The 22,885-nt window shown below is 38.4% G+C and overlaps 1 protein-coding gene across 1 annotated transcript in view; it reads left to right on the forward strand.

The window, feature by feature from the left end:
- Positions 1 to 22,885, forward strand: part of POLQ (DNA polymerase theta) — a 119,694-nt gene that overhangs the window by 56,410 nt on the left and 40,399 nt on the right. Inside the window, exons 13-20 of the mRNA XM_017891207.1 lie at positions 628 to 821; positions 2,696 to 2,820; positions 4,995 to 5,238; positions 7,966 to 11,060; positions 13,415 to 13,558; positions 14,869 to 15,065; positions 16,641 to 16,881; positions 21,752 to 21,945. Of these exons, the coding sequence (XP_017746696.1) occupies positions 628 to 821; positions 2,696 to 2,820; positions 4,995 to 5,238; positions 7,966 to 11,060; positions 13,415 to 13,558; positions 14,869 to 15,065; positions 16,641 to 16,881; positions 21,752 to 21,945 (4,434 nt within the window). The remainder of the gene's footprint in view (positions 1 to 627; positions 822 to 2,695; positions 2,821 to 4,994; positions 5,239 to 7,965; positions 11,061 to 13,414; positions 13,559 to 14,868; positions 15,066 to 16,640; positions 16,882 to 21,751; positions 21,946 to 22,885) is intronic.

Consider the following 22,885-nt stretch of genomic DNA (forward strand, 5'->3'; position numbering starts at 1 on the left):
AAAAAAAAAAAAAAAAAAAAAAAAAAAAAAAACTTGGGTTCTATAAAATCCAGTTTGTATGCTTAATGATCTCTTTCCATTTGTCCTGGCAGTGCATTGTTTGTGAATAAATGATGTTTCCATATGAATGAAGTATTATCGCAGTTAGACATTTTTGTAAATCTTGAGGCCTTTGTCTTTTTATTTTAAGTAATTTTATTTTATTGTAATTTTTTTGAAATGGAATCTTGCTCTGTTGCCCAGGCTGGAGTGCGGTAGCACAGTCATAACTTACTGTAGCCTCAAACTCCTGGGCTCAAGCGATCCTCCTGCCTGGGCCTCCTAAAACGTTGGGATTACAGGCATGAACCACCACAGCCGGCCATTTTATTTATCTTATTTTATTTCATTTTTTTTGGAGACAGAGTCTCACCTGGTCAGTTGAGCTAGAGTGCAGTGGCGCAGTCATAGCTCACTGCAGCCTCAAACTTTTGGGTTCCAGCGATCTTTCCATCTCAGCCTTTGGAGTAGCTGGAACTATAGGCGCATACCATCATGCCTGGCTTTTGTCTTTAATATGAAGGTTGTGTATAATGGTTTTTTGTAATGTAATAGTTTTAGTTAATGAATAATACTTCTTCCTTTTAGGTTACACCTATGTTCGAGGATTGGACTACTATTGATTGGTATCGATTTTTCTGTTTATGGGAGAAGTTGCCAACTTCAATGAAAAGGGTGGCAGAGCTAGTGGGAGTTGAAGAGGGGTTCTTGGCCCGCTGTGTGAAAGGAAAAGTAGTAACCAGAACTGAGAGACAGCATCGACAAATGGCCATCCATAAAAGGTAAACGTCAAGGTCTCTGGGCTTTCCAGTATTTAACACAGTGTCTTGCATGTAGTAGATGCCCAGTTTATTGTAGTCACTTTCATTGTCAATAAAATCAAAATTTTGGCAGAGTATAAGATTTTTCAGTTTTTTTTTTTTTTTCATTTTCTTTTTTTTTTTTTGAGATGGAGTTTTGCTCTTGTTGCCCAGGCTGGAGTGCAATGGCACAATCTCGGCTCACCACAACCTCCGCCTCCCGAGTTCAAGCGATTCTCCTGCCTGAGCCTGCAGAGAAACTGGGATTACAGGCATATGCCACCATGCCTGGCTAGTTTTGTGTTTTTAATAGAGACGGGGTTTCTCCATGTTTGTCAGGCTAGTCTTAAACTCCTGACCTCAGGTGATCTGCCCGCCTCCGCCTCCCAAAGTGCTGGGATTACAGGTGTGAGCCACCACGCCTGGCAAGTTTTCTGTATTTAATGAATTTATTGGTATTTTAGTTTCTTTCTGCAGTTCACAGTTTAGTAGCCCTTATATATAAAGATCTTATATTTTAAAGTATAATATTTAATTACCTCTCTTTTGTAAAGAAGCTGTTGATCAGAAGAACCACCAACTTACTGTGACTTCACCTGGGGTTATGCTTTATAGCATGCTTAGAAGTGATTCACTACCAATAGGGAAGAAGAGCTAATTAAAAGATTCAGGTGGATAAATTGATACAGGCTGTTAGCTTCTTTGAAATATAATGAAATTGGCTGGGTACAGTGGCTCACACCTGTAATCCCAGCACTTTGGGAGGCCAAAGTGCGTGGATCACTTGAGGTCAGGAGTTCGAGACCAGCCTAGCCAATGTGGTAAAACCCTGTCTCTACTAAAAATACAAAAATTAGCCGTTTGTGGTGGTGTGTACCTGTAATCCCAGCTACTTGGGAGGCTGAGGTGGGGGAATTGCTTGAACCTGGGAGATGGAGGTTGCAGTGAGCCAAGATTGTGTCACAACACTCCAGCCTGGGCAACAGAGTGAGATTCCATCTCAAAAAAAAAAAAAGAGAAATATAATGAAATGATTTTTCTTAAAAAGCAGTCTTTAGTATATTATTTATAATATGGTTAAGTATAAATTTTGTAAGGATTTATATACTTGGATTACTTTTGCTACTGTTGCCTTTCAAATCAAAATTGGATGCTATATTTATATTGTCATTTTATTGGAGTAATGATTTACATGTAACTGTATATCAAGTTATGTTTTAAGTTTTTGTGTCATCACATTTCTTGAACCAAGCTCATTTCTTGATAGCAGCAATATTGAATATGGGCAACTTTTTGTTATACACACATTAGTTCTTTACTATAGTACTAATGCATGTCAAAACTTGCTTTGCAAGCATTGATCTCAATCTTTGTCCAGTAACCCTATTTTCTTCTTTCTTTCTTTCTTTTTTTTTTTTTTTTTTTAAGATGGAGTCTCATTCTGTTGCCCAGGCTGGAGTGCAGTGGCACAATCTCGGCTCACTGCAACTTCCGCCTCCCGGATTCAAGCAATTCTCCTGCCTCAGCCTCCCGAATAGCTGGGACTACAGGCATGTGCCACCATGCCCAGCTAATTTTTTGTATTTTTAGTAGAGACGGGGTTTCACCGTGATAGCCAGTATGGTCTTGATCTCCTGACCTCATGATCCACCCGCCTCGGCCTCCCAAAGTGCTGGGATTACAGGCTTGAGCCACCGCGCCCGGCCAGTAACCCTATTTTCTATTAAGAATCTTACCAGAATGTATTATATAAGTCCTCTGTTGCCTTTCCAGTTCTTAGTCATTTTGCAACACACACTGTATCTCCTAGTAGACGTGAATGATCTCTTACCATGCTTTTGATGATTTATTCCCAGGTTTTTCACCAGTCTTGTGCTATTAGATTTAATCAGTGAAGTTCCCTTGAGGGAAATTAATCAGAAATATGGATGCAATCGTGGACAGATTCAATCTTTGCAACAGTCAGCTGCTGTTTATGCAGGTCAGTTAAACAAAGGGTTTCATAGTTATTTAAGACTATGATTTGAAGTCGAGTTAAGATTGCTTTTTTTTTCAAATCCCATTTTATTGTAGGCCTCTTTAAAAGTGCTATAGTTTTGTACAGTTCTTGTCATCATCAGAAAATTCAAAACTGTGGCTCCTCAGGGCTCAGTACCATGTTACAGAGGATTGGTAGCTAGCTGAATGTCTTGGCCTCTATTCCTTAGCAACCTGCTGACTATCCTCCTTTCTGTTTTCCTTTTCTTCGCTTTTCCTGTTGCAAGAAGAAACAGAAACAGAGTTCTCTGTGGTCTCCCCTTTCTCATTAAGGTACTGATTGCCAGGCGCGGTGACTCATGCCTGTAATCCCAGCAATTTGGGAGGCTGAGTCGGGTGGATCACGAGGTCAGGAGTTCAAGACCAGCATGACCAAGATGGTAAACCCCATCTCTACTGAAAATACAAAAAATTGGCCATGTGTGGTGGTGGGTGCTTGTAATTCCAGCTACTCAGGAGGCTGAGGCAGAGAATTGCTTGAACCTGGGAGGTGGAGGTTGCAGTGAGTCAAGATCATGCCACTGCACTCCAGCCTGGGTGACAGAGCAAGACTCTGTCTAAAAAAAAAAAAAAAAAAAGGTACTGATTAATACATATTGTTAAGGAGAAGGATGGAAGAGGGAGAGGGATTTCTGAACTCCTGTCTGTTACAAAAATGATCTATTCTAAGGTCTACCTTAATGTATTAAACCCTAAGCAAATGAGAAATTCTGAGTCTGATTTTACTAAGGAATCCTTACAAGCCCTTAAGAAGGAAACTATGGGCTACGAGAGGTTGTGTTATATGTATAAGAGGTTTAATCGTGAAGATATGTGCTTATGAGGGAGTACTGCGGGGAAGATGAGAAGAGATAGTGGTAAGAAGGGATGGACTCACTCTTTTTTTTTTTTTGAGACGGAGTCTTGCTCTGTCTCCCAGGCTGGAGTGCAGTGGCACGATCTCGGCTCACTGCAAACTCCACCTCCCGGGTTCACGCCATTCTCCTGCCTCAGCCTCCCGAGTAGCTGGGACTACAGGCACCTGCCACCACGCCCGGCTAATTTTTTTTTTTTGTATTTTTAGTAGAGACGAGGTTTCACCATGTTAGCCAGGATGGTCTCGATCTCCTGACCTCGTAATCCACCCACCTCGGCCTCCCAAAGTGTTGGGATTACAGGCCTGAGCCACCGCGCCCTGCCGGGAGGGACTCACTCTTAGACTCACTGGCATCAAAGATGAAAGACTGCCTCAAGGGGTTTATGTTCTTGTAGGGAAGTGTAAAAACAATTTTAATTCCACGGATGTCTTTATGACATGGCACTTGTTTTCGTTTCTTTATTCCAAGACAGTGCAGCTATTGAGCTCAGCAACCTTTCTTTGAAGAAAATGCACATGGGAACTTCTCTCTTTCTAGTTCTCTCAGCACTTGAATATTGAAACCAACTCTCTTGTTTTCTTCTAGGTGGAAAGAATCCCAATTTTTTTTTTTTTTTTTTTGAGATGGAGTTTCTCTCTTGTTGCCTAGGCTGGAGTGCAGTGGCGCGATCTCGGCTCACTGCAACTCCCGCCTCCCGAGTTCAAGCGATTCTCCTGCCTCAGCCTCCCGAGGAACTGGGATTACAGGCATGCTCCACCATGCCCGGCTAATTTTGTATTTTTAGTAGAGACGGGGTTTCTCCGTGTTGGTCAGACTGTTCTCAAACTCCCGACCTCAGGTGATCTGCTCTACTCAGCCTCCCAGAGTGCTGGGATTACAGGCATGAGCCACCGCGCCCAGCACCTTTACATGTTTTTAAGAGTTCTCTTTTGCTTAAGAAAGAGAGAGAGAAATGAATTAGGGTGAGGGCTTCTTATTTGTTTTGCATTTATGTGCTCTGCCTCAGTTTTCTTGTGTTAACTTCAGGATTAAGAATAAATAAGATGACATTTAATGTCATCTCATAAAACTTAGCACATTTATTGTCCAATTAGTTAAGGCTCTTAGTATATGTCTGTTCCCTTGTTAACTTACACCTTGGGCCTTGTTAAATCTTACAATTTTGCAGAGAAAAAACAAGGAAATATAAATACATCTAAAGAAATGGAGAATTCGTCTGTAAAAAAAATTCAATTCAACATTTATTCTATGAATGTTCTAGGGATGATTACAGTGTTTTCCAACCGTCTGGGATGGCACAACATGGAACTACTACTTTCCCAATTTCAGAAGCGTCTTACATTTGGCATCCAGAGGGAGCTGTGTGACCTGGTTCGGGTATCCTTACTAAATGCTCAGAGAGCCAGGGTTCTCTATGCTTCTGGCTTTCATACTGTGGCAGACCTTGCTAGAGCAAATATTGTGGAGGTGGAGGTGATTCTGAAAAATGCTGTGCCTTTCAAAAGGTAAGAGAATACCTTTACCTACATGGGCTTATTAAATTAAAAAAAAATGTTAATTTTAAAATAGTAGATAATGTATTAAAGTATTTTTGTGTTAAATAATCTTATTATATACTTGGTGTAAGTGGAAGAAAATATGGCTACTTTTCCCCTTGCAGATTACTTTTGTTTTGTATATTTTAAAAATAATACATGACTTAAAAACATTCCTACTAGAACGTCTGAGTGGGGCTGGGCACAGTGGCTCACGCCTGTAATCCTAGTACTTTGGGAGGCTGAGGCTGATTGCTTGAGCTTAGGAGTTCAAGACTAGCCTGGGCAACATAGCAAGATCTCATCGCTACTAAAATTAAAAAAAAAAAAAAAAAATAGCTGGGTGTGGTGGCATGTGCCTGTAGTCCCAGCTACTTGGGGGTGTGAGGCTGGAGAGTTGGTTGAGCCCAGGAGGTTGAGGCTGCAGTAAGCACTGATAGCGCCACTGAACTCCAGCCGGGGTGACAGAGTAAGATCGTGTCTCAAAAAAAACTGAGCAAAAGTTTGGTATCAATGCTTTCTGCTTTGATGAATTTTGATTTTGATCTGCTTTGATGGATTTTGATAATTTTGATGTGATTTCATTATATATCTCAGGTTCATCTTATACTTTTGTTAGACAAGAGCGTTTTAAAATACATCCCTCTGAAATGTTTTTTGGAATGCTGGTGTCCCTCAATACAATTTGTGAGAAGATTCCTTGATTTTTTTGTGTGTGTGTGTATGTCTGCATAACCAATTTATTGAATGGGCTAGACTCAGTATATAAATCAAGGAATAGCTTAATTATTTTTTCTACCACTGTTTTTTTGAACTCTCTCTTATATGAAATCTCAGGCAGACTCTATAGGTATTTAGTTACTTTGAGGTACTAACAACCAGTTTTATTTTCAGGTATTAAACAGTTTGTTCTAGATGGAAGCATCAATCTTATTTCCAGTTCAGTGTTTCTTACCTCCCATTCACTTTAAACCTGACTCCCAGCTCTGAGACCTTAGCCTGTGTGAGAAGGGATGGGGTATAGTATTTTACTATCCTCTTTGCTCTTGCATATCTCTTCTCCATGGAAGACAATTTTTCCACAGACCAGGGGTGGAGGTGGGGGTAGGAGGGTGATGGAGATGGTTTGGTTTTAGGATAAAACAATTAGATTCCCATAAGGAGCACACAACCTAAATTACTTGCATGTGCAGTTCACAATAGGGTTTGCTGCAGCTGATCTGACAGGAGACGGAGCTCAGGCAGCAGTGCTCCCTTGCCTGTAATTCACCTTTTGCTGTGCAGCCCAGTTCCTAACAGGTCATGGACTGTTACTAGTCTGCAGCTCGGGAGTTGAGGACCCCTGGTTTATTTTAACTGGCCACTTGGAATCTGTTCACACTTGCACAGTTTAGAGGTCAGTCAGAGATTTGGGTAGAGTTTATATGAAGAATTAGGAGTTATTCTTCACTAGTTATCTGTGCTATATTGCCTTCAATTTCCAACTAATGTAGTTACTCTTAACTCTCTTCTGACTTCTGTCAATCAGTGAACTCCAGGTTTTTATCTAAGTTTTTAGCCAACCTACAGGGTATTGACTGGGCCCTGCCTTCAGGTAAAAAGTGAAAATTCACCCACTGCCATTTCTTTCTTGCAAGTCTCAACCCCCCTCCAGTTTCTGCTTTCTTTTTTGTTCATTTTCTAGTCCCTTCATATATTTTGTCCAGAGTTTATATAGGAGGATTTGTTTTCTTTCTTGTCTTGTCTTTTTTTTTTTTTTTTTGAGACAGAGCGAGACTCTGTCACCCTGGAGTGCAATGGTGTGATCTCGGCTCACTGCAACCTCCGCCTCCTGGGTTCAAGCAGTTCTCCTGTCTTAGCCTTCCAAGTAGCTGGGACTACAGGCCCATGCCACCACACCCGGTCAATTTTTGTATTTTTAGTAGAAACAGGGTTTTACCATATTGGTCAGGCTGGTCTTGAACTCCTAACCTCAGGTGATCCACCCACCTTTGCCTCCCAAAGTGCTGGGATTACAGGCATGAGCCACCGTACATAGCCTTTTAAAAATTTTTTTAAATGAGACAGGGTCCTGCTCTGTTGCCCTGGCTGGAGTGCAGTGGAGTGATCTTGTTTCACTGTAATGCCTCCTGGGTTTGAGCGATTCTCATGCCTCAGCCTCCCAAGCAGCTGGGATTACAGGTACCTGCTACCATGCCTGGCTGATTTTTTGTATTTTTAGTAGAGACAGGGTTTCACCATGTTGGTCAGGCTGGTCTTGAACTCCTTGCCTCAAGTGATTCGCCTTCCTCGGTCTCCCAAAGTGCTGGGATTACAAGCGTGAGCTACCGCGCCTGGCTGGATGTTTTTCAATGAAAGTTTTATGGCTTTCACTTTTTTAAAGGCTTCTACTTAAAGAATCTGTCTCAGTGAAGCCTTCCTTTATTATGCCATTTAAAAGCTACAGAACCACCCACCCCTTTCTAGTGCCTCATTTTTGTATACAACTCTTATCACCAGATAACATAGAATGCATTTTAAACCTTTGTTTTCTGAATTCCCCAGCTAGAATGTGCCATGAGAGCAGATACATTTATTTCTCTCTCTCCTTCATTGCTGTTTTTCCAGTTCCTAGAACAGCTCAGATTGAATGTTTAATAAATATTTGCCTTACAAATGAATGAATTCATTTCTGTCTTTTCCCATCTCTTTGTGTAGTGCCCGGAAGGCAGTGGATGAGGAAGAGGAAGCAGTTGAAGAACGTCGGAATATGCGGACTATCTGGGTGACTGGCAGAAAAGGTTTAACTGAAAGGGAAGCAGCAGCCCTTATAGTGGAAGAAGCCAGAATGATTCTGCAGCAGGACTTAGTTGAAATGGGAGTGCAATGGAATCCCTGTGCCCTGTTACATTCTAGTACATGTTCATTGACTCATAGTGAGTCAGAAGTGAAGGAACACACATTTATATCCCAAATTAAGAGTTCTTATAAAAAATTAACATCAAACAACAAAAGTAACACAATATTTAGTGATTCTTATATTAAGCATTCACCAAATATAGTGCAAGACTTAAATAAAAGTAGAGAGCATACAAGTTCCTTTAATTGTAATTTCCAGGATGGGAATCAAGAACATCAGAGACATTCCATTTTCAGAGCAAGAAAACGGGCCTCTTTGGATATAAATAAAGAGAAGCCAGGAGCCTCTCAGAATGAGGGGAAAACAAGCAAGAAGAAAGTTGTTAAGACTTTTTCAGAGAAAACAAAAAAGGCGCCTTTGAATTTCAATTCAGAAAAGATGAGCAAAAGTTTTCGATCTTGGAAACATAGAAAGCATCCAAAGCAATCTAGGGACAGCAGCCCCCTGAAAGACTCTGGAGCATGTAGAATCCATTTACAGGGACAGACTCTGTCTAATCCTAGTCTTTGTGAAGACCCATTTACCTTAGATGAGAAGAATACGGAATTTAGAAATTCAGGTCCATTTGATAAAAATGTATCTTTGAGTGGTAAGGAAAAAGATAACAAAACATCATTCCCATTACAAATAAAGCAAAGTTGTTCATGGAACATAACACTAACTAATGACAATTTTGTGGAAGATATTGTCACAGGATCTCAGAGTAAAAATGTGACTTGTCAGGCCACTAGTGTGGTTAGTGAAAAGGGCAGAGGAGTAGCTGTTGAGGCAGAAAAAATAAATGAAGTGCTGATACAAAATGATTCAAAAAACCAGAATGTTTATGTGAAACACTGTGACACCCATGCAATTAACCAGGACCCGCAAAAGCAATCTCATGAACAGACAAGCACTTTTACCAAACAGAAAAATATAATAGAGAGACAAATGCCCTGTGAAGCAGTCAGTAGTTACATAAATAGAGACTCAAATGTTACTATCAATTGTGAAAGGATAAAGCTTAATACAGAGGAAAATAAACCAAGTCATTTTCAGGCATTAGGAGATGATATAAGCAGAACTGCAATACCCAGTGAAGTACTTCCATCAACTGGAGCATTTAGCAAATCAGGAGGCCAGCATGAGAATTTTCTAAATATTTCTAGACTACAAGAAAAAACAGGTACTTACACAACAAACAAAACTAAAAATAATCATGTTTCTGACTGTGATTTTGAAGATAGTTTCTACCTGGATACTCAGTCAGAGAAAATAATGCAACAGATGGCAACTGAAAATACCAAACTAGGAGCAAAGGACACCAACCTGGCAGTAGGGGTAATGCAGAAGAGCGTAGTCCAACAGAACTTGATGAACTCTTTTCAGAAGGAGTGTCACATTCCTTTTCCTGCTAAGCAGCATCCTCTAGGAGTGACTAAGATAGATCATTTGGACCTTAAGACTGTAGGTACTATGAAACAAAGCACTGATTCACATGGGGTTGGTATCCTGACTCCAGAAAGCCCAATTTTCCATTCTCCAATACTATTGGAGGAAAATGGTCTTTGTTTTAAAAAGAATGAACTTTCTGTTACTGATTCTCAATTAAATAGTTTTCTTCAAGGTTATCAAACACAAGAAACTGTGAAACCAGTTATACCTCTGATTCCTCAAAAGAGAACTCCCACTGGTATAGAAGGAGAATGTCTTCCAGTTCCTGAAACCAGTTTGAATATGAGTGATAGTTTACTCTTTGATAGTTTCAGTGATGACTGTCTAGTAAAAGAACAATTACCTGATGTGCAAACGAAAGAACCCTTTCCTTCAGAAGTAACATCACACCATTTTAGTGATTCTCTGTGTCTACAACAAGAAGACCTAATTAAAAAATCAAATGTAAATGAGAATCAAGATACCTGCCAGCAGTTGACTTTTTCCAATGATGAATCTATTATATTTTCAGAAATGGATTCTGTTCAGATGGTTGAAGCTTTGGACAATGCAGATATATTTCCTGTCCAAGAGAAGCATCATACTGTAGTATATCCTAGAGCATTAGAACTAAATGATCCAGTACTTGATGAGCACCACCAAGGTGATCAAGATGGAGGAGATCAAGATAAAAGGGCTGAAAAATCAAAATTAACTGGGACCAGGCAAAATCATTCATTCATATGGTCAGGGGCATCATTTGATCTAAGTCCAGGACTGCAAAGGATTTTAGATAAAGTGTCCAGTCCTCTAGAAAATGAAAATCTAAAATCAGTGACTATAAACTTGTCTAGTTTGAATGGAAAATATACAGATTTAAATGAAGAACAAGAAGTTATTTCAAACTTGGAGACAAACCAAGTGCAGGGAATTTCATTTTCTTCTAATAGTGAAGTAAAAAGCAAGATTGAAATGCTAGAAAACAATGCCAATCATGGTGAAACCTCATCCCTCTTACCTCGTAAAGAAAGCGATATAGTTGATGATAATGGTCTCATTCCTCCTACACCCATTCCAACGTCTGCTTCTAAGCTGACATTTCCAGGGATTATTGAAGCACCTGTAAACCTTTGGAAAACTAATAATGTTTTACAACCTGGTGAAAGTCATTTATTTGGCTCATCTTCAGATATTAAAAACCACGATTTAAGTCCAGAGAGTAGAAATGGGTTCAAAGACAACAACCCTATTAGTGACACAAGCTTTTCACTTCAGTTATCACAGGATGGATTACAGTTAACTCCAGCCTCAAGCAGTTCAGAAAGTTTGGCCATAATTGATGTAGCAAGTGACCAAAATCTTTTTCAAACATTCATTAAGGAGTGGCGGTGCAAAAAGCGATTTTCCATCTCACTGGCTTGTGAAAAGATTAGAAGTTTCACATCTTCTAAAACTGCTACTATTGGTGGTAGGTTTAAGCAAGGTAAGAACTTTTTTAATTTTATTTTTTCATGTTGATAAACTAGTAGACTGAGATAAGAGATTTCTCAATGTTAGATATTAAATATAATCTGTTCAAATTGTAGTATGTATCTCTGCTGTGGATTTATGTATAGAACAGCCTTATTTATTCAGCATACGTAAATTGATAATTAATGGTAGTTGCCCTCCAGTATAAAAGGAACATGTAATATATATTAGAATAAAAGTTTACAAAAATAAAGATAATATATATTTTGAATATGAATGTGACAGTTCTTTTATAGTATGTTAATGTTGTAACATAATGGTTTTTATTAATCATCAGTGCTCATGAATTCTTTTCTTTTTTTTCTTTTTCTTTCTTTTTTTTTTTTTTTTTTGAGATGGAGTCTTGCTCAGTTGCCCAGGCTGGAGTGCAGTGGCATGATCTTGATCTTGGCTCACTGCACCCTCCATCTTCTGAGTTCAAGTGATTCTTCTGCCTCAGCCTCCCAAGTAGCTAGAAGTATAGGCATGTGCACCGTGCCTGGCTAATTTTTGTATTTTTAGTAGATATGGGGTTTCACCATGTTTTCCAGGGTGGTATCAAACTCCAGACCTCAAGTGATCCGCCTGTGTTGGCCTTTCAAAGTGCTGGGATTATAGGCATGAGCCACTGCACCTGGCCTCATGAATTATTGTTATTATTATTTTTAGACAGAGTCTTGCCGTTGGCCAGGCTGGAGTGCAGTGGCGTGATCTCAGCTCACTGTAACCTCTGCCTCTCAGGTTCAAGCAATTCTCCTTTTTCAGTCTCCTGAGTAGCTGGGACTACAGGCGCGCACCACCATGCCTGGCTAATTTTTTTTTTGTATTTTAGTAGAGACAGGGTTTCACCGTGTTAGCCAGGATGGTCTCAATCCCCTGACCTCGTGATCCACCTGCCTCAGCCTCCCAAAGTGCTGGGATTACAGGCGTGAGCCACCGCGCCTGGCCTCATAAATTATTTTCTATTAAATTGTAATATCCTTGTTTGCTTATGTAATTACAAAAGTACCTTGCTAATAGGAACTTTGTTCTTCACAGTGTACATTAGCTACATTTTCCAAGATTTATCTTGAGTAGAATTTAGACCTCCATTGATAGTCATGAATTGTATACGGAAATGTTGCTTCCAAAACCTTGCAGAGCCCTTCCAGGTTTTGAGAGAGTTGAACCTTTTGGTCAAGTAAGGCTATGTATATTCCTGTCTTATTGCATGAACTCTGCCTTCTGGATTGTGGGAACCAGTTGTAGACAGCTTGACAACCTGCTGTGGAAATTGGGTGTTTGATTAGATTTATTAAACCTCGCTATTTTATGAATTAATTTGTTCATAAACGTTTGGGTATTTGTCTGATTTTCAATTCATGGAGCAGATGTGTTAACCACAACTTTTATGTACTTTTACTGTTGAATAGCACTTTCCATTTTTGATGCAACAAACAAAATTGAGCACATTTTCTGTATCAGGCTATATAATAGAGGCTAGAGGGATAAAAAAGTTCACCTAAATTTAATAAATATATACTAAGTTCTTATGTGCCGATACTAGGGATATAATTATCAATAAGACAGATTGATTCTTGACCTTTATAAAATTCGAGATACATTATTTTAGGAAAAAATGTTGACTCTAGATACAAAATTATACTTCACTAGGGAATAACAGTCTTTATTTTTCTGGAGTTTCTTAGCCAAGAATTGCTGAATTTGCTGCAAAATATTTGTAGTATGCCAATGATCTGTATTTTTGTTTGAGTTATAAAATTTGAAATGCAGCCTCTCTGTTTTGAACTTAATCACTATAGATTTAACAAATCTTTGGTTGCTTTTTCATAGTGACAGTTATCTTAATTGATGAGAAGCCTGGAAAGATCTTACTTATACTTAAAATGACTGTCCAAATGCGTATTTTAAGATCTGGAAATTTTGCCTATCAAAGATAGGTTATTTTTATAATTGTTTTAACAATTTTTTTTTTTGAGACGGAGTCTCGCTCTGTCGCCCAGGCTGGAGTACAGTGGCGCGATCTCGGCTCACTGCAAGCTCCGCCTCCCGGGTTCACGCCATTCTCCTGCCTCAGCCTCCCGAGTAGCTGGGACTACAAGCGCCCGCCACCTCGCCCGGCTAGTTTTTTGTATTTTTTTAGTAAAGACGGGGTTTCACCGTGTTAGCCAGGATGGTCTCGATCTCCTGACCTCGTGATCCGCCCGTCTCGGCCTCCCAAAGTGCTGTGATTACAGGCTTGAGCCACCGCGCCCGGCCTGTTTTAACAATTTATATAATGTCTTTGTTTTTAGAGATTTTTAACTATTTCACTTTTGTTTTACTTAGCTAACTCACCTCAGGAAATTCCTATTAGAGATGATGGATTTCCTATTAAAGGTTGTGATGACATCTTGGTGGTTGGACTGGCAGTATGCTGGGGTGGAAGGGATGCCTATTATTTTTCACTGCAGAAGGAACAAAAGCATTCTGGTAAGTAATGAGTATTTGAGTAAGTTACTATGTAATTAATGTAACATCCATTAGGGTAGTGATCTTATATTTTGAGAATAATTTCCTGGTATTTACCTAGGATTTATTTTTAGAGTTTAAATTTCTTTTTTTTTTGAGACAGAGTGTCATTCTTGTTGCCCAGGCTGGATTGCAATGGCCTGATCTTGGCTCAATACAACCTTCACCTCCTGGGTTCAAGTGATTCTCCTGCCTTAGCCTCCCAAGTAGCTGCTATTACAAGCATGTGCCACCACGCCGGCTAATTTTGTATTTTTTTAGTAGAGACAGGGTTTTCCCATGTTGGTCAGGCTGGTCTTGAACTCCTTACCTCAGGTGATCCACCCGCCTCAGCCTCCCAAAGTGCTGGCGTGAGCCACTGTGCCCGGCAAAAATTGTAATTTTTTGGAGAGCAGCTGGCATGTACGTTATTGCATATATTAACTAGAATTAATGTTTAAGAAGCACTTCCTTACTTCTCCCTGCCTGTCACGTGAGGCTATTAATGCTATGGGTTTTCCTCTGAGGGGCAGTGAAGCCTCAGGAACTCTCTTGCCATTTTCAGGGTTTGCTTTTGAAGACTAAACTATGGCAGTCTATTTTCAGTCTTCTGTTCTCCCATTGAATGGGTCTGAAACTCATCTAGAGGGATCGTTGAGCTAGAGGTCTATAGTAGTCGAATCATATAAACTTTGGAGAAGTCTTTGGAATGGAAAGGATGTAATCTGGAAATACCCTGTGATCTGACTGTGGTTGTTGGATACCCCAGCTGATAGGTTGGTTTTGGACAGGAGCAAAATTAATAAGGAAACATTTTAAAGGATGCTGTATAGTGTCTGTTCCTTAGTAAGCATGAAATATTTTCAGTTATTTTGCAGGAAAATATGTTGGGGTGAGTAGTTACTTAAGCTTTTTCTTTATTTTGGATAGAATAGTATCTGTTCATACTAAATCTCTCTTTAAAATTTATTTCCAAATACTTTTCCTATCTTTAACTCCTCATTCTGGGAAATGTAATTTTGTTTTTAGAAGTATTAATGTTTAATATTTTCTCCCACCTAATTAAGTAGAGCATTAAAAATCTTCTAGCCCAAACCATAATTTTTAGATTATGATGCACTTCGTCTGCATAGCTGATATGACCTTGATAAGATGCTGAATTACTCGTCACATGGAACCAGACCCTAAGGCTTCTAGTCTTTTTCAGTCTTTCTACTAAAGATTGCTGCTTCAAATGAAAGCATGTAATTTTTGCCTTAAAACTGTTTTTTCCTTTTTTTTTTTTTTTAAAGAAATTAGTGCCAGTTTGGTTCCACCTTCTCTAGATCCAAGCCTGACTTTGAAAGACAGGATATGGCACCTTCAATCTTGCTTGCGAAAGGAATCTGATAAAGAACGTTCTGTTGTCATCTATGACTTCATCCAGAGCTATAAAATTCTTCTTCTTTCTTGTGGCATCTCCTTGGAGCAAAGTTATGAAGATCCTAAGGTTCTATGTCTTATTTAATTTTATATACTTAAAACAACATTTTAGTGTTAATTCTTAAATGACTTGGTATTTCCTTAGCTTCAATAATGCAGCTTAAGTATTTTAGTCAATTCTTTATTCAATAATCTCATCTACCCAGAATAGAATATCATGCACCAAATATCTCTGTGTAGATAAAAACAGAGATGTCACAAATTTGGAGCCCTAAAGTTTATGTCTTTCCTCAGAGATTTTGAAAAAATTTTAATTTGGGTCGTAAGTCCTAAGTTTTCTAATAGTAAATTGGAAGTGAAATGAGAACAGATTTAGGTATATGATAGCAGAAGGTTTTAAATATTCATGAGGGTGGAGGCAGAAAATTGGAAAAGAGTGTGAATAAGATGTCAAAAAGGATTGTAGTTAGTGGCCATTTAGCATAGAGGCAAATCCCCTTACTGGCTCCTGAGAACTTTCCTTTATAATAGCAAAGTTTGATGCACTCTTCATAATGATAACTCAGTTAAAAAAACCTGTTAACCTTTACATGAGACTATTTCATTCAGTATTCCCCTATAAAACTTTGTTCTTAACCTGCAAAAGAAATAATTGAGTCATATAGTAAAGTAATTGTCAGAATTATGAACAGGGCTTAGATTCCCTTATTCTAATCCAGTTAATGATCTGCTTGATCTAGTGTTAGAAACTACGGGACTCCTACTGTCATGAGGAAGTTGGAAATAGCAATCAAATGAATAATTGGATGGTTTTCTGGTGACAAACCCCCCATCCTGAGGGGAAAGTCTAGAGGCTTTCTGAAACTCTGGATATAAACTTTTAATGGTAAAACATTTATGCTTCACTCCTTTTTTTTCTTTTTTTTTTTTTTGAGACAAAGTTTTGATCTTGCTGCCCAGGCTGGAGTGCATTGGTGCAATCTCAGCTCACCGCAACCTCCACCTCCCAGGTTCAAGCAATTCTCTTGCCTCAGCCTCCTGAGTAGCTGGGATTACAGGTGCCCGCCACCACACCTAGCTAATTTTTTGTATATTTAGTAGAGACAGGGTTTTACCATGTTGACCAGGCTAGTCTTGAACTTCTGACCTCAGGTGATCAACCCACCTCAGTCTCCCAAAGTGCTGGGATTACAGACGGCAGCCACTGCACCCGGTACCTCACTTCTTTTGGTGTTGAAAGAACCAAATATACCTAAAACCTCACAGGCCCATCTTTATTACAGTAGCTTAGCCCAAATTAGCCTAGTGGAGGAGTCCATCTTCATTTTCAGACGCATAATTTGAGTTTGCTGAGACACACTTGTTTGTCAAGCCTACTGCTAAACTGGATCGGCCTGAGCATTGTAGTAATGGAATAGTTACAACTTTTCTTTCTTTGAAAGCCATTGCTGTTATTGCTACCAAAAATGAGTCCTGTTACAATTATTCTTTCCTTCTCCTTTCCTGGGGAAACCACTGAATAAATATTAAATGAAAATGAGTGAGGTTAGAAATGAGCTTTCTTTTTTTCCCTTTTCATTTAGAGGTACAAAAGTGTCTTTGAAAAAAATCAGGAAAATATTCTCATTGCTATCCCATTCAGGTGGCATGCTGGTTACTAGATCCAGATTCTCAGGAGCCGACTCTTCATAGCATAGTTACCAGTTTTCTTCCTCATGAGCTTCCACTCCTAGAAGGGATGGAGACCAGCCAAGGGATTCAAAGCCTGGGGCTAAATGCTGGCAGTGAGCATTCTGGGCGATACAGAGCATCTGTGGAGTCCATTCTCATCTTCAACTCTATGAATCAGCTCAACTCTCTGTTGCAGAAGGAAAACCTTCAAGGTAAAAACCAAGTTTCTGGCATTTTTATGTTATAGATTAGAGATAGAGATTTAGCTACTCTTTATCAAAAATGGGTAAATTACATATTTATGTAAATCCTACCTTTGGATTGTCCAGTGCTTTTTTTCTGTAAAAGGCCAGAGAGTAAATATTTTTGGCTTTGTGAACCAAACAATCTCTATCACGAATACTCTGCCATTGTAGCAAAAGAGCAGCTATAGACAAGACCAAAACAAATGGCTCTCTTCCAATAGCACTTTACAAAAACATGCATCTAATGTTAGTTTGGCCATAATTTGCTGACTTCTGGCCCTTGTGTGAAGAAAATTACAAAATGGCATTTATGCAGTTGTTGCTAATTTTGTATTTGAACTTTATCAAATAATTTTTATTCACACTTAGAAGACATCCTTAATGGATTTCAAAGAGTTAACTCTTTTCTTTTTGGAACTGTTAACAAAAAAACCAGATGTTTTTTTCACAGCAAAGGATAGTCATGAGAGTCTCTTTTTTCCCTCATAACAAATAACATGAATTTATTGTCATTGTTATCTGCTGGCCCAGATTGAGCACCCTGACTACAGATACCTTAACAGATGCTTATGGTAGAGATGTGAAGTAGAACAAATTTGGCTTCATTGTGAGGAGATGACTGAATTTATTGACTGATTAATAGGTACTAGAAAATAGATGGATGAGTTCATACAGACTAGGGTTTGGATCTGGACTATCTACTTATGAGCGGAGGGACTTTGGGCAAACTACTGAAACTGGTCTGAAACTAAGTCTGGTTCTTATAAAGTTGTTCTAAGGATTAAATAAGATAGTGAATGTAATATGGGCAGTGTTTGTCATAGAGCAGGTGCTTATTATGTTAGTTGATTATTATAATTTTTAACTTTCACCATTTCAATGTGCTTTTGAAAACTCCTTTTTTTCTGCACTTTCAAAAATGTATGGCTAGCCTGGCTCAGTGGTTCCTGCCTGTAATCCCAGCTACACAGGAGTCTAAGGTGTGAGGATCACTGGAGCCCAGAAGTTTGAGACCAGCCTGGACCACATAGTGAGACCCCATCTCAAAATAAAAGGGTGGTTAGGAGGTAGTAAATGCATTTTATACATTGTTAATGCTTTCTTATTCATAGAATTCAAGAATTGAAGTGCATTGAGACAAGGGAAGTTTTTGGAGAGAATGTAGACAACTATCAGATTTAGTTTGAATATAATTATTTCTTTGTAGAAAGAGATATAGGTACGTTTTATTTTTAAAATTTTTCTGTTAGCCAGGAAGTATTCTCATCTGATGTAGAAAGATATTTTAACTACAACTTTGATTTCCTTAATAACTGTAAGATTATTCAGTTATTTCTTTTTGAGTATATTTGGTAAGCTATATATATCTATTTTTTTCCAAATTTTTTTTTCTTTTTATTACTCCGCTGTGACATTCCCAACCTATATATTTTTAAGGAATTTATGTTTCATCTAAATTTTCAAATTTATTGGTATACAGCTTTTGCTAAGTCTCTCTTTTTTACATCTCTGGTTTATTTGTTATATCCTCTTTTTCTTTCATAATATTATTTAATGTCACTTAAAGTTTTGCCAATTTTCTAGTCTTTTCAAAGAACCAACTTTTGTCTTTGATTCTTCCTATTACTTTTGTTTTCTGTTTCCTTGATTTCTGCCCACATCTATATTATCTGTTTCCTCTTACTTTATTTTGTAGTCCTTTTTCAATATTCCTCTTTGACCTTAAAACCATTACTTCTCAAGTTATTTCTTTTTTCTTTTCTAACTTAAGAATATAAGGTGGCGGGGTGCAGTGGCTCATGCCTGTAATTCCAGCACTGTGGGAGGCTGAGGCGGGTGGATCACTTGAGGCCAGGAGTTTGAGACCAGCTGACCAACATGGTGAAACCCTGTCTCTACTAAAAATACAAAAATTAGCTGGGTGTGGTCGCATGCACCTGTAATCCCAGCTACTTGGGAGGCTGAGGCATGAGAATAATTTGAACCCCAGAGGCGGAGTTTGCAGTGAGCAGAGATTCTGCCATTGCACTCCAGTCTGGGCAATAGAGTGAGGATCTGTATCACACAAAATGTATGTATATATGGCTATAAATTTTCCTCAAAGCACTACTTTTATTGTATTCCACAGTTTTGATGTGTGTACACACACACACACACACACACACACACACACACACAAAACGTTTTTTTTTTTTGTTGAGACGGAGTCTGGCTCTGTCGCCCAGGCTGGAGTGATGGGGGTCTTGCTGTGTTGCCCAGACTGGTCTCAAACTCTTGCCCTCAAGCAGTCCTCCTGCCTTTGCCTCCCAAAGTGCTGGGATTACAGGTGTGAGCCACTATTCCTGGCCTGATATATAATATTCTTATCATGCTAGATATTTTTAGATTTCTGGTATATTTTTTCACTCAAAATAATTTAGAAGAATGATTTTAATTCCTAAATATTTAGAAACTTTTATTTTGTATTTTATTATCTTTAAACTTAATTGTGTTGTAGTTAGAGTACATGGTTATATAATACTAATTCTTGAAATTTTTAGAGAACGATTCATGATCTAAAACCTGAACTATTGTGTAAATGCTCTATGTGCACACAAAAGAATGTGTACTCTAATTCTGGATGCACAATTTTATATGTCTGTTAAGTCAAAGTTGTTTTTAAAATATTCTATGTCTTATTTTCCCTGTAATTCAATCAATTTTGTTTTGAGGCCATTTTATTAGGTGTGTATGTGTTTAAAATTGATTTGTCTTCCTGGTGAATTAAACCTTGTATTATTGTATTATGACCATCTGTATTACAAATAATGATTTTTATTATTAGTCTGTTTTCTTATATGAATATGGCAACATCAGCTTTCTCTTAATATTACTTCATATAGCTTTTTTCTATCCCTTTTAACCTTTCTAGGTTCCTATCTTCAGACATGTCTTATAAACAAAGTATAGTTTATTTATTTTTCAGGCTTACCTTTTTTTTTTTTTTTTACAAATTTGCCAATGTATTGTGATCTTTGATGTATTTCTGCTTATTATGATTATTGATACACACTTGTTCTCTATTTTCCTACTATTTTACTTTGTTTCTAGTCACTTTTTGTTCTGTAAATAGTTCATTCACAGTTGTGCAATATTCTAACTAGTCCTTATCTGCAATTTTGGGGATCTAAATTTGTTCTTGGTTGTTTCTTCTGAGTCCTATTCACATTTCTTTGCTGTCTTGTATTTTTCATATTTTTTGTGAGTTCATACAGGATTTATTATGATCAAGGATCCCTGCAGGACTTATGTGGGGAAATCTTCCCTTAGAAAGGTTTTGCTCCTGCCTCTGCTGGGTACCACGCTACTCCGCATCCAAGGACCACAGTAACCTTTGAGAGTTTTGTTTCAGAACAAGAGTCTGAGACTCAGCTCCTCATCCTGTTGTTGTTTCAAAGATCCATATCTCCTTAACATTTTTTGCTATGGGACTCCATTCCCATAACGACCTTGCTCCTTCCTAATGGCTATGGATGCAGTCTAGCTTCCTGCCAGTCTTACTTTGTGCTTCTCTGATTGTTCCTGTTCTGACCCAAGTTCATTATTTCTCTAGTCTCAAGTAACATGAATTTCTCCACTAGTTCCAGGCTTCTAAAGCTAGACTCCGACAGCTTCATACCTTCTGCAGGTGGTTAGAGGCCAGTAACTCTCATTTGTTTCTTTGCTTTTCATAGTGGTTATGGGTGTCCCTGGAGATTTCTCATGCTAATTGAGACCAGCAGTGCCTCAAATAATGTGTTTGTGTGGAGCTGGGGAGGGTGGGCCAGCGTTGCTCAGATTCCTAGTGACTCAATACTGGAAGCTGAAGTGTTAGGGATTCTTTCTTAATGATTTAGGACAGCATTTCCTATAGTATATTCCATGGATGCTTACTTTTCAAGATGTTAATAAGTATTATATGAGAAAAGGATTTAATGGTCAAATAAGTTTAGGACTTTCACTTAAAATAAAATTAAATAGTTGTCTTTGCTTCAGGTCCTCTTAGGGCCTTTAATATGTAAGTTAAGTCTACCTTATCCAAAATGTGGGACCAGAAGTGTTTTTACATTTCAGATTTTTTTGGATTTTGGAATATTTGCCTATACATAATGAGATATCTTGGGGATGAGACCCAAGTCTAAATGTAGAATTCATATATACCTATAGACATAGCCTAAAGATAATTTTATACAATATGTTTAATAATTTTGTGCACAAAATAAAATTTGTGTACACTGAACCATCAGAAAGCAAAGGTGTCACTGTCTCAGTCACTCATGTAGGCAGTCTGTGGTCGTCTGGCAGAAAAGAGATATTGAAGCTGAATGGGGCAAGGAGGGACTTTTTTCCTTTGGAGACACTGAATAAACTTTGTGTTGTACACCTGCATTTTGACTGTGCCCTGTCACATAAAGTCAGGTATGGACTGTCCTACTTGTGGTGTCATGTCAGTGCTCAGAAAGTTTCAGATTTTGGAGCATTTTGGATTTCAAAGTAAGGTTGATTGTTATGCTCCTGCTAAGAGTAGAAACAGAAACATCTTTGGAGAAATATAGTTTCTTGTAATCCAGACTAGTCACAAGATTGCCAAATCTTCTACTCTCTGCACAGACAAGGATAGTTGTCAAGTGCTAAACCAGCCTGTACTCTTCCACCTTTCATTGTTGGCTTGAGGATGCTGCTTGGGAGACTGGCTCCTGAAGGATACCTTGGTAGCATTTCTGGATTTTCCTAGATGAATTCTGTATAGTTTAAGTAAGGCTGCTAATCTAGCCACTTAGCCAATGAATTAACATTTCAATTTTCTTTTTTCTTCCAGATGTTTTCCGTAAGGTGGAAATGCCCTCTCAGTACTGCTTGGCCTTGCTCGAACTAAATGGAATTGGCTTTAGTACTGCAGAATGTGAAAGTCAGAAACACATAATGCAAGCCAAGCTGGATGCAATTGAGACCCAGGCCTATCAACTAGCTGGCCACAGTTTTTCTTTCACCAGTTCAGATGACATCGCTGAGGTTGTATCATGGGGATAGGGATATAGATAAATAATTTTTAGAGTTAAAATGATTGTGGTATGTGTGTGTGTGTGTGTGTGTGTGTGTATTTACCTGAACACCAAAGGTCACTAAAATGAAATAGCCAGTTAGCCAGATTGCTTTGAGGATATTCTAGCATCTAATTTGTAAATTATATCTGTATATAATTTACAAATAAAGTGTAAATTATATCTGTATATAATTTACAAATAAAGGAAGGTAATAAAGAGGACTTCTAGAATGTAAGCTCCTCAAGAAGGAGATTTGCCTGGAACAGAGGAGGGACTCACTAAGTATTTGTTGAAGAAATGATTGGTAGTGGTGGTTGCATGACAGCATAGCTATTTCTCCAGAAAGTTAGTCATTTCATAAGCCCTTACCCCTTCCTTGCTTGCCCTAACATCTTTCTATAGAATAGGAAACTGGACATTTTTCTGAGATTAAATGAAAAGGGATTTTGTGCTCATGAATTCTCATCATTTAGCTCCCACTGATAAGTGAGAACAAGCAGTATTTGATTTTCTGTTCCTTCGTTAACATATTTTAAAGAAAATGAGGAACTTGATTTCTCTCATTCATGTGTTGAATTCAGTGGTACCCTTTTTTTTCTTTTTGGTATCCGCTTTTAAAGTCCCCAAGCCAATACCTAGCTGACTGCACATAAAATTACATAGGGAACTTATAGAAAATACAGAATCTCTGTTTCAGCACAAGTAGGTTTGGGGCAAGGCAGGAATTGCTACCCTTGTGATTCAGATGGGCCTGAAAGCATGTAAGCAACAGGCCTCAAGCAAATCCTGGACTAAGAGTAAAGGGCCTTTGATATTATTGGCTTCTTCTTAGTCCTGCATGCCAAAATGGCAGTTACCTGGAAGGTAATTTGTATGAGAAGTTTCACAGTTAATTCTGAAAGCTTCAC

Source organism: Rhinopithecus bieti, unplaced genomic scaffold (genome assembly GCF_001698545.2).
Source record: "Rhinopithecus bieti isolate Rb0 unplaced genomic scaffold, ASM169854v2 scaffold_759, whole genome shotgun sequence".
In the NCBI taxonomy this organism is placed as follows: Eukaryota; Metazoa; Chordata; class Mammalia; order Primates; family Cercopithecidae; genus Rhinopithecus; species Rhinopithecus bieti.